Source organism: Trypanosoma rangeli (assembly GCF_003719475.1).
Source record: "Trypanosoma rangeli strain AM80 chromosome Unknown Tra_15.4_contig_00124, whole genome shotgun sequence".
NCBI classification, from domain to species: Eukaryota; Euglenozoa; class Kinetoplastea; order Trypanosomatida; family Trypanosomatidae; genus Trypanosoma; species Trypanosoma rangeli.
This window is the reverse complement of record NW_021705868.1, coordinates 1-10,961: the sequence shown is the minus strand read 5'-3', so window position 1 is coordinate 10,961 and position 10,961 is coordinate 1. Positions and strand designations below refer to the sequence as shown.

At 48.2% G+C, this 10,961-nt stretch overlaps 6 protein-coding genes across 6 annotated transcripts, besides 7 other annotated features; all 6 read left to right on the top strand.

The window, feature by feature from the left end:
* Window positions 1-202: 202 nt before the first annotated feature.
* Window positions 203-237: a microsatellite.
* A 228-nt stretch (window positions 238-465) lies between these two features.
* On the top strand, window positions 466-1,590 carry TraAM80_04304 (protein kinase; the record flags this gene model as incomplete). The annotated part of the gene is made up of 1 exon (XM_029381237.1): window positions 466-1,590. The coding sequence occupies one exon, from the start codon at window positions 466-468 to the stop codon at window positions 1,588-1,590; it is 1,125 nt and encodes a 374-aa protein (XP_029238914.1).
* A 545-nt stretch (window positions 1,591-2,135) lies between these two features.
* Window positions 2,136-2,160: a microsatellite.
* Window positions 2,161-2,203: 43 nt separating this feature from the next.
* Window positions 2,204-2,243: a microsatellite.
* Window positions 2,244-2,478: 235 nt separating this feature from the next.
* Window positions 2,479-2,511: a microsatellite.
* Window positions 2,512-2,691: 180 nt separating this feature from the next.
* On the top strand, window positions 2,692-3,522 carry TraAM80_04303 (ATP-dependent DEAD/H RNA helicase; the record flags this gene model as incomplete). The annotated part of the gene is made up of 1 exon (XM_029381236.1): window positions 2,692-3,522. The coding sequence occupies one exon, from the start codon at window positions 2,692-2,694 to the stop codon at window positions 3,520-3,522; it is 831 nt and encodes a 276-aa protein (XP_029238913.1).
* A 46-nt stretch (window positions 3,523-3,568) lies between these two features.
* Window positions 3,569-5,341, top strand: TraAM80_04302 (putative DEAH-box RNA helicase; the record flags this gene model as incomplete). The annotated part of the gene is made up of 1 exon (XM_029381235.1): window positions 3,569-5,341. The coding sequence occupies one exon, from the start codon at window positions 3,569-3,571 to the stop codon at window positions 5,339-5,341; it is 1,773 nt and encodes a 590-aa protein (XP_029238912.1).
* Window positions 5,342-5,387: 46 nt separating this feature from the next.
* Window positions 5,388-5,418: a microsatellite.
* A 536-nt stretch (window positions 5,419-5,954) lies between these two features.
* On the top strand, window positions 5,955-6,458 carry TraAM80_04301 (Nu1 protein; the record flags this gene model as incomplete). Its single annotated transcript, XM_029381234.1, has 1 exon — window positions 5,955-6,458. The coding sequence occupies one exon, from the start codon at window positions 5,955-5,957 to the stop codon at window positions 6,456-6,458; it is 504 nt and encodes a 167-aa protein (XP_029238911.1).
* A 313-nt stretch (window positions 6,459-6,771) lies between these two features.
* On the top strand, window positions 6,772-7,518 carry TraAM80_04300 (eukaryotic translation initiation factor 6 (eIF-6); the record flags this gene model as incomplete). The annotated part of the gene is made up of 1 exon (XM_029381233.1): window positions 6,772-7,518. The coding sequence occupies one exon, from the start codon at window positions 6,772-6,774 to the stop codon at window positions 7,516-7,518; it is 747 nt and encodes a 248-aa protein (XP_029238910.1).
* Window positions 7,519-8,077: 559 nt separating this feature from the next.
* Window positions 8,078-8,116: a microsatellite.
* Window positions 8,117-8,288: 172 nt separating this feature from the next.
* Window positions 8,289-8,321: a microsatellite.
* An 88-nt stretch (window positions 8,322-8,409) lies between these two features.
* Window positions 8,410-10,599, top strand: TraAM80_04299 (SNF1-related protein kinase; the record flags this gene model as incomplete). The annotated part of the gene is made up of 1 exon (XM_029381232.1): window positions 8,410-10,599. The coding sequence occupies one exon, from the start codon at window positions 8,410-8,412 to the stop codon at window positions 10,597-10,599; it is 2,190 nt and encodes a 729-aa protein (XP_029238909.1).
* Between the last annotated feature and the right edge of the window lie 362 nt (window positions 10,600-10,961).

Here is a 10,961-nt window from a genome sequence, read left to right as displayed (position 1 = left end):
GCTGCCGTTGACTTGGCACAGAGGCCCAACCACGACCCCGGTCATAGAGGTCGATTTGTGCGCCGTTGCGTTTCTGACTGTTGCGCAGTGGTAAAATATTGCGAGCATTAGAAAAAGGTGAGACGCGTGCACAGACAGAGACACACAAAATAGTAATAATAAATCACGCGGAGTTTTGGATGTGGGATGGTCTTAAGATGTAATATATATATATATATATATATATACGTATATATAGACTTCAACCGGCTTCAGCCTGCCAAAATTGCATTCTTTGAGTTTTGGGTTGCGTTAATACATGACGTTTGTTCTCCTCCACCCCTAACTTTTTTTTTTTTTGGTTTGGTGTTCGGGATGGGCGAGTTTTATTTTGGCAACGTCGGAGGCTCGAGAGGCCAGGGTGCCAGCAAAGTAACACGAGTAGAATAAAAGGGAAGGGGAGGATTTCCCCCCCTGCGTCTGAGGATGTCAGGGCTGAGGATCAGCCTAGACGACTTGGAGAGCGATAATGACGACTCCACTCAAATGATTCACGAGGTTCTTCGTCTTGGCGAAATTACGGTCTCTGCAGAGGGACTTACGACATCGATGGGCTACAAGTACGGTTTGTCGCCGGACGACGTCATTGTGAGTGCGACAGGGTTTTTGGGTCAAGGCAGCAGTGGGTCTGTGCGCCGAGCGACACATCGCAAGACTGGCGAGGCTCTTGCCTTGAAGGAGATCAAAATCACCAGCCAGGCACATCTCCAGGAAATTAGAAGAGAGTTGGAAACACTTCACCGTGACGGGAACAATTCCCCGTACCTAGTGGGTTTCTATGGTGCTTTTTGTCACGAGGGCTCTGTTTTTATCGCGATGGAGTGCATGGATGGCAGCTTGGCAAGTGTAAGAAAACCAGTACCGACAGGGGTATTGGCTAGCATCGCACGCAGTATTCTTCGTGGTCTCTGGGATTTGCACAGGAACAGGCACCTCATCCATCGTGATCTTAAGCCCAGTAACATTTTGTTTAGTCGCGATGGACGCATCGAAATATCGGATTTTGGCGTTAGTTCTTTTTTGGAGTGCACCCGTGCTGACGCACACAGCTTCGTGGGGACGCTGACGTACATGAGTCCTGAACGCTTGAAAGGGGAGTCTTACTCATTCGCGGCAGATATATGGTCCTTTGGACTCGTTGTTGCTGAGCTCGCGTTGGGCCGATGCCCGTTCACGGACAAATTGGCTCGCGCTAATGCCCCAACGGAGGCCGGGTTTTGGGTGCTGCTGCAGCATCTTAGTAGCGACGGGCCGGTTATTGTGTTGCCGTCAACAATGGACTCAGCACTGGCTGACTTTATATCAGCGTGTATTGAAAAAGATTCCCAACGTCGTCCTACGTGTGAACAGTTGTTGCAGCATCCATTTATTACCAATGCGATAGAAGATGACGACAGGCGTGTCATTAGGGAGTGGCTTTTAGTCATGCCAATGCATACAGAATTTCCTCCCTCCCCAGGGGAACGTGGGCCGTTCCTGACAACGGCCCCGACGGGAGCAACTACATCCCTAAATCTCGATGACGAGCTCAGTAAGCTGATTGGCATATAACAAGAGGAATAAAGGGATAGAGAAAAAAGCTCACACTTTACATTTCAAGAGATGCGAACTAAGTAAGGGGGAGGAGACATAAGGGAACATGGATGAGGTAGTTGCTGTTGCTCTTTTTTGCATTGAGAGCTCGCGTTCTCTCAGTCTTTTTCCTTCTTGTTACGGAGGCGCACTACAAGGGAGCTTGTGATGCCTGTTCTGTTTTATTCTTTTTATTTTGGTAACTGTGGCACCCGTACGAGACAAGAAGGGACAACCTCACCAGATCCGCCTTTTTTTTTTTCTTGTGTGAGTGTGTGTGCGCGCGCGTGTTACTACTCTTGTTGCTCTCCATTTTTCCTTTGTGGTTTACAACCGTGTTTTCCCTTGCAGTTTGCCGCGTCGTTGTCAGGGTGTGATTTCATCTGTTCACATTTGTTTTTATTATTATTAGTTTTTCGGCTCTTGAGACACGTACCCGTCCCGTTTCGTCGCTGTCACTTTTAAAACATGACCTGATCCGGCACAGGCGTCTGTGATCGCGGATGAGTGGGGTTGGAGGTTGTTTATTATTATTATTACTATTATTATCTTCTCTCCCCCACCTCCTCCCTCTTTCAGACAATTACAGACTTATGTATACATGTATCTTTATATACATATGTATACATGTAAAGTTGTCCTTTGTGATCACTCCCTCGCCCTCCCCTCCTTTTTCTTTCTTTGCGATTCCCTAACCGGTATGTGAGGCGTCGCGTTGGTAATTGTGCTTCTACCCTGTTTCCGCCTTTTTACGCGGCCAGGTCACATGCACGGTTCTTGGCAAATCCTACCAGAAATATGCGATGCGTACTGTCGCCCCCATGCGTTCCTTTTTCTTTTTTTCCTTTTCCCTGTTGTGCGTCTCTTTGTGAGTGTGTGTGTGTGTGTGTGTGTGTGTGTATCTCTTTGTCCGCGCTTAGCTGACAGGCACGGGGAAGAACTGGCTGTGGGGCGTTCTTGAGCCACACTCCGTGCACGTAGTTTCCCTCTCCAGCAGGCAAAGCGTGAGGCGAATAACAAAAGATACCCCCACAAAAGAAAAAAGAAAGGTGTGTGTGAGGGGAGCGTCGGGGAGAGTAGATGGATCCTGAAAAGTTGCGAAAGGCGCAACAGGCGTCCCGAGATGCCTATCTCCGCAAGCAGGCACTCAAGCGGGAAAAGGCCGCTTCAGCGGTATTGCAGGAGAAAATCTCAGAGATTGAGGCGGGGGTTCTGCCGCACTCTCTTACTGAGATCGAGTTGTTGAGTAAACGCGCCCGGGAGGTACAGGCCGCTGGTCAGCTGCAGCAGACAGCCCAGCGAAGACAGGGACTTCTTGAGGAAGATAGTGTACTAGCCTCACATGCCTTGAAGCACGACGGAGATTCGGTGGCGCCCCTACTCAGTCATGTGGAATTGATGCCCCAGAGCAGTTCCATGCTTCATCAAGAGGAATCTCACAATTTTGTGGCAATGGACGAATCTGCTGTAGATAATCGTGTCAGGAACCGTGACTTTGTGGAGGAAAATACGGAGGAACAGATTAAACAGAAGCGTACCGAGGCGCTACAAGATCAACATCGTCGGCTTCAGGAGCAGCGACGATCTCTACCCATTTATCACGCACGTGAAGAGATACTTGATCTGATTTGCAAGAACTCTGTACTGATCATTGTCGGAGAGACAGGATCTGGCAAGACCACGCAATTGTTGCAGTACTTGTATGAGGAAAAATTTTGCGAGGCCCCTTCACACCCAAAGGAAATGAATAGCGATGGAGGGAACGCGGAAGAAGCAGAATATGCAGGCGAGGAAAAACGACTTATTTGTACTCAACCCAGACGTATTGCGGCAATGAGCGTGGCGGAGCGAGTAGCACAAGAGATGAATACACGCTGTGGGAGTATCGTTGGCTACAAGGTACGATTTTGATGATAAATCAGGGCCTTTGACACGACTTCTTTTTGTGACAGATGGTATGATGTTGAAGGAGCTCATTAGTGATCCGGAGCTTCACACAGTCAGTGCCATCATGGTGGATGAGGCTCATGAGCGCTCACTTAATACGGACATTTTGCTTGGTTTACTGAAGGACATTTCCCGCAGGAACAAGCAGTTGAAGGTGATTGTTGCCAGTGCCACGATCAATGCTGACAAGTTTAGTAACTTTTTTGATGGAGCACCTATATTTACCGTAAAGGGACGGGTATTCCCTGTCGATGTGTCGTATCTTACAGAACCGATGGCAGACTACGTGAAGGCCAGTGCTGAATCTGTGCTCTTGCTACATGCCACCAGACCCTTACCAGGGGATATACTCGTCTTTCTTCCTGGGCAAGATGATATTGAAAACTGCGCTGCAGCAATTCGTGAAGGTATAGTCAATGCTGGTGGCCAACTGCGTCCGTTAATGGTTCTACCAATTTATTCATCTCTTCCGCCACGAGAGCAGAGACGCATTTACGAGGTTCCACCACCAAACACACGGAAGGTTGTGATTGCTACAAATATTGCTGAGACATCAATCACCATCGATGGTGTGGTGTACGTTGTAGACTGTGGTCTTTGCAAGCAAAACTACTATAATTATAAAGCCATGGTGGAGGAGTTGCGTGTGATGCCAATCTCGCAGGCCAGTGCTATGCAGAGAACAGGTCGAGCGGGACGAACTCAAAAAGGGGAGTGTTACCGTCTGTACACGGCTTACACTTTCCGTAATGAGCTTCCACAAGAAACCGCTCCAGAAATTTTGCGAACTTGTATGAGTTCGGTTGTTCTACAACTAAAGGCACTTGGGATTGATAACTTGTTACAGTTTGAGTTTATTGATGCACCCTCCACAGCCTCGTTGGAAAGGGCGTTAGATCACCTTTACCTGCTTGGAGGGATTAAATCAGATGGCCGGTTGACACTTACCGGAAGACGCATGGCAGAATTCCCACTGGACCCCTCATTGAGCAAGTGCATTCTTCGTGCAAACGCCTTGGGATGTCTTCGTCACATGTCCATTGCCGTGGCGATGCTTACCCTTGACTCAGTTTTTGTGACAAGCCGGGACGCAAAGGAACGGGCTTCCATGGCGAGCGCAAGGGATATGCTCTTTTCAGCAGGAAACGGTGATGTCATGGGGTATGTGCGGTTGATGGAGGAGTGGATGCGGGCCGGTCCTTCAATGCAGGAGTTTTGTCAATCCCATTCGGTAAACATGAAAAACCTCCTCCAGGCCCGAGATGTGTTGGATCAAATACTGAAAACATGTGAACGAATAGGTTTTGATTTGCCCCGTGGGGAGGAGGATATCCCACTTTCTATGGAAACCTTTACAAAAGCGTTATTGTCGGGGTTCTTTATGAATGTTGCAAAGTTGAATGTTGACTGCAGGACCTACTTGATCGTGCGCCCGATAGATACCTCTACTAGTCGAAGTGGTTCCAACCATGCAAATCTTGGCGCATTGAACGCTGAGGAAACGGCAATGGCTGAACTGCACCCGTCGAGTTACCTCTTTCGGGCAGGACTTGCAAAACAGGATGAGAAGGGCAACAACAATGGTGGCATGGCTTTAACATCTCCCATTTTACGGGAGAGACCACAGCTCGTTGTTTTTACGCAGCTGCGGTACACGAGTAAACGTTACATGATGCACGTGACGGCTATTCCTTCGGTGGACTGGGTTCTGACGATGGCACCTGGAAATTATTTTACTAAGGAGGAGTTGGAAACCAAATTGCGCAAGCGTGCACACGATTAATTCTCGAATTAATGCCAAGTGGCAAAGAAAAACAGGGTGGGTGGAAATGTATATATATATATATATATACATTTATAAGTATTCTTCTTTCCGAGGTGTTGTTTCCTCTGTGATTGAGTTGTCATTGGTTCCTCCTTTACTTGTTTATTATTGCTATTGAATCCCAATGGTTGTTGTTGTTAGCATTACACTATTCCTTTGTTGTTGTTTCGCCTTTGCTTTACTGACGTCGGCGGTGTTAACAGTGTGGAGGGACATCTCTTTGCTTTGGGTGGAGTGGGCGGTGAGAGAGTTCCTGTATTTGTGGTAGTGGTGTCGGGGCCGGAGGTGATGCTTCGTCGCTCTATGCTGTGGCGTATGATGCGCCTGCACCCATCCCCTGTACCGAACCCACTCTGTCTCACCTTTCATATTCCTTCGCCGACGTACGATAATTTTATCCCAAACGGTCAGACTTGCGATGTGGCGCACCGTGGGCTGGGCTGGGTAAACCCCCCTGAGCAACTGAATTTTTGAACAATACGGGCAAGAAGTGGCGAGTGTGTTCATTGCACCACGGCAGGTTTCCATCACGGTTTACCCGAATGTGGACTGGTCAAAGCTGGAGTGGAGCATGAGCTCCTTTATTGGCCACTATTTATTGTTTGTTAACGAGTGTGTGCCCGCCGCAAAAGAGTACACGCTTTTGGAGGACGATCTTGAGCTTCGAGAGGGTGATTCAGAGGTGCTCCAGTGCATCAAGGAGCTCTTACGGGAAGAGGTTCGCCCTATGGTGCAACGAGACAGCGGTGATGTGAAGCTGTTGAATTATAATGAGAAGATAGGTGTTGTGTCACTCGCCATGCTTGGGGCCTGCCACAATTGCCCCTCTTCCGGCCATACTCTCAAGGATGGCGTTGAGCGGGTCATGAAGCATTTTATGCCTGAGGTGACAGAGGTGCTGGAGGACAAGGGTCATGCATTTTACGAGGAGTATGAATTGCTGTTTCATTCTGAGAAGGCGCTTCGACAGGAAGCGGCACGACTAGACGCGGGGCGACGCCGAAGGATTTCCACGAAGGCGACGGTGTCGCTAATGTCATTTGATGCTCTTCACGAGCCGGACGGTGATGAGTGAGTAGGGTTGCGGAGTGAGGGATGGCCTCGTTCGTTCTTCCGTCTGTGACCACCTATCTGGTGACGTGTGGTGATGTAATTTTGTTATGGTTGCAGTTATTTTCGTGTTCCGCTCTTTTTTTTCTTTTTGCTTTTTGCTTCGTGTTTTGCGAGAGCATTTTACGTTTGTCAATGCACCGCGGTTGGGTGCCTTGTTGTTGGTTTGTCTCGGCAGTTCTGTTTTATATCCTTGTTTTTTTTTTTTTTACGTTCAGAGCATTCACAGATATCGTGGTGATAATTTTGTGGTCCCTGCGCACAGTAAGCATTTGAACATGACTCTGCGTACACGTTTTGAGAGCTCTGACGACGTTGGCGTGTTTGCCCGCTTGACGAACGCCTACTGTCTTGTAACTGCCGGTGCGTCACAGAATTTCTACTCCGTCTTTGAGCAGGAGCTGGCGAACCACATCCCAGTGGTGTATACTTCCATTGGTGGATCCCGCGTGGTCGGACGCCTCTCATGCGGCAATCGCCATGGACTTGTGGTGCCCTCGATCACCACCGACCAGGAGCTGCAGCACCTGCGCAACTCTCTCCCGGATTCGGTGAAAGTTCAGCGCGTAGAGGAGCGGCTCAGTGCACTTGGCAATTGTGTTGTATGCAACGACCACGTGGCTCTGATTCACACAGACCTGAGTAGGGAGACGGAGGGAATTTTGCGTGACACTCTACAGGTACAGACATTTCGCACCTCCATCGCTGAAAACGCTCTAGTCGGCAGCTACGCCGTGGTCAACAACAAGGGTTGCATGGTGCACCCCAAGACCCCGGCACAGGATATGGATGAGATTGCGTCCCTTCTGCAGGTCCCTGTAGTGGCCGGTACAATCAATCGGGGCAATGCTGCCATTGGCTCCGGACTTGTGGTGAACGATTGGGCGGCGTTCTGCGGATTGAACACAACGGCCACAGAAATTACTGTGGTTGAGCGCATTTTCCAGCTTCGTAGGGATCTTGGTGGGGATGAGCCAAACTTGTTGCAGCAGTTGCGCGACACCCTGGTCGATGAGTTGGCGTAGCAACAGGAGGAAGCAGGGAGACAAGTGGTGTGAACTTATGGTGAACAAACGCAAATAAAAGCGTACCTGACCACCACTAATAAAGAAAATTATTATCATTATTTTCATTCTGTTAGTTGTGCTGTTGTTTGCGTTTTGATTTTGCCCAGGTAACTTGAAGGGGGATAAAGTAATCAAGTGTGTGAGGCAAAGAAGAAGGAGGAGAGTAAGAACTAAGGAAACGAAAATTAAACAGAGGAGTTACTTCTTCACGGTTGGGTTTAATCGGTAAGCGACGACTCCTGCATCTGCACATTTTTTTGTTGCTTTTTTTAAAAAAAAATTTGCGACGCGGGGGGGGGGGGGTCTTTTCGGGTCGTGCCTGCTTTTGCGTTTGTTGCCACCTCTCACTCACTTCTTCCTCTTTTTTTTTTTCCTACCGTCCTCTCTCTTTCTAAGTCACCACGAAAAAAGAAAGCGAATAAAAAGAGGGAGGCAAAAGGGTGGTGACTGGTGAGGCAGTGTGAAGAGACGAAAATAGTGAGAGGGCGAGTACATCACTGCGACTGTGGAGACCATAATATAATATAATATATATATATATATATATTATATATATCGTGACCCTCTGTGTGTGTGTGGCAACGTCAGCTGCGGCTTACGCGGTAGTTGGCAAGGCGGCACCCAGCAGAGGTAACGCTGGATTTGCACAGGCTGCCCACCACTGTCTGTGAAATCCTCCAGGGCACGAGAGAAGAAAGAAAGGTAACTGTTTCGGTGCCTGGCCTCCTTATATATATATATATTTATTTATATATATATATTAGACAAGCACGCATCAGGGGCAAGCGAATTATTTTATTTGTTGCTGCACCTCACTGCTTCTTTCGCCGGTGAAGCATACCTAAAGAAATGGCTCAACGGTTTGGGCCCTACCATGTCGGTGAGACGATTGGTCGTGGTACATTTGGCAAAGTCAAGTTGGCCGTACACGAACCTACAGGAACGCAGGTGGCACTAAAAATTATCCCTCGAAAGGTCATGGATCAGGACGTACGTTCTAATACAAAGATTACGCGGGAAATCACGGTTCTGAAGGTTCTTAGGCATCCAAATATTGTGCGGCTTTACGATGTGGTGCAAACGACGCATGATATCGTTCTCTTCATGGAATACGTGTCTGGTGGAGAGCTGTTTGATTACATTTGTCGCAAAGGACGTTTGACAGAGGACGTTGCGCGTTCTATTTTCCAGCAAATTGTGGCTGGGGTAGCGTACTGTCATCGGTACCAAGTGGCCCACCGTGATCTAAAACCGGAGAACATCATGATGGAGCAGGGTTCAACGAGAATAAAACTTGGTGACTTTGGCCTATCGTCTGTTTTTCGAGACGGCTGCTTCTTTGAGACAAGCTGTGGAACACCGAACTACGCCTCCCCAGAGGTGGTGAGTGGGAAACCGTACGCAGGACCAGAGACAGATGTGTGGAGCTGTGGTGTGGTTCTTTACACCATGGTGGTAGGGTGTCTTCCGTTTGATGATTGCAATGTGGGAAATCTTTTTAAAAAGATTCAGACAGCCAATTATACCATACCGGGCACACTCTCGGAGGAAGTTACAGATCTTTTGAAGCGTATGCTGGTAGTCAACCCTTTGGAACGTGCTACAATGGAGCAAGTTATGCGTCACCCGTGGGTTCTCCCCGCTTTTCCGTCTCATCTTCTTGCCCTTCACTACGACACTATCATTGATCACCTCACCTTTGGGAAGACAGTGTTAGCAACTGAACGCAAATTGGACAAGAGTATCGTCGCAGAGGTTGCTGCAAGTTTTCACATGTCAGTTCCGGAGGTGGCAGCTATTATCGCTGTGCAAGAAAAACAAAAGTCCCCTTTATTTAGTATCAACTCAGCCATATGCGCAAAAGAAGCGGTACGCAAACGTTATCCTGCCTCGGAGTTTTTTGAAAAATCTGCAAATGTGGTAGATGCAAAACTGTGGCCAGCACCACTTATTATACCGTCTGCAGAGCACGCACTTCGTGATAAGGACCACGATTTACATGTATCGTACCATATCCTGCTGCACAAGAAGGATCTTATCTTGTTAGAGAACTTATCCAACACCGAGGTGGGGTACGAAGCAGCGAACTCGTTTATGTTAACACTCTCCACAAGTCATGGATACGGTTCACTCAATGCGAATTCATTACACCATGTATCCCTGGGAATGAGTAATGCGTCTTGGAGTTTGCAACAGACAACCCACAAGGGGGGTCCGCAAACTATACGCGTTAACAAGGAGGGTGGGATCGCTTTTTGTGGTTCCCTACCTGCCTATGTGCAGCCGGAGCAGCTGCTAAAAGGAGACGTAGATGTATACATGGAGGGTTACAATCATATTGTGGAAACCTGTATTCTGCTGACATCTTCCCGCTCCAAGCACACAATTCTGGGAAAGTTGCTGGGGGTGGTGGAACGCCCCATGACGGCGATCAAACCAGATAGGCCACTTTCAAAAACGCCAATCAAGAACCGAACTAGTGGCGGAACTCTCCTCCAGCCTCTTCTTAAACCTATGGCAGGGAAGGATAATCATAATTCTGGGACTACCTCGGCTGATAGAGTGCTACTTCAACCCGTTTCCACCACCAAAAAGGGGAAAGACAAACGAAATGACAATGATGACACGCGTTCTTCTATGTGTGAGAGTGACATTGCTTTTTCGTTGCCTTTGGCGCCAGGTGTACTCCAGTGTGACACAGTGGCACGTTTTGGAAACGACTTTGTGCGAAACGGCGTGCTGTTTTCTCACAGTGACAGTTCAACGACACTGAAGCACGTTTACAATGCCATGGAGGAAGAGGGTTTCTTATGGAAAGGTATTCAGCCCTTTGCTTTTGCCGCTGTGCTTCACCCATCTGTGAAACTGCAGATAAGGATCTACAAGGTGACTGCTGAGGAGCAGGTTGTCGATGTAAAAGTGTCCTCGCAGGGTGGCATGCATGCATGCGATAAGGCGGTGAAACTTTTGGAGCGGCTGCGGCGGAAAGCTGTTGCACATACAGCGAAAAAAATTGAAGGGGGACATGACCGCACATGAACCGTGTCGTGAGATCACTGCTAAAATTATGACATGACAATGTCTTGCCCACTTTGAAGAAAAGGGACGACTCAGCGCTTTTCTTCTTGCCTCAGCAACAATGGGCAAATATTCGGTACGACGTATGCCTAGTTTCTTAATGGAGTTTTTTACCTTCTCAAAACGGTGAACAATGGGGCATGCACGCGGCGAAACCGGTGAAAACGTATCAAAAACGAAGACGATGCAAAAAGAAAGTAGTTATTGTGTTGGAAGTAGGGGCCATAACTCTCACACTTGAGGATGGGTGTAGTGGACAGTTGTGGTAATATGCCGCTTCCTATTGGCTTTTCTCTTACTACATGCTTGTGTGTGTGTGGGGT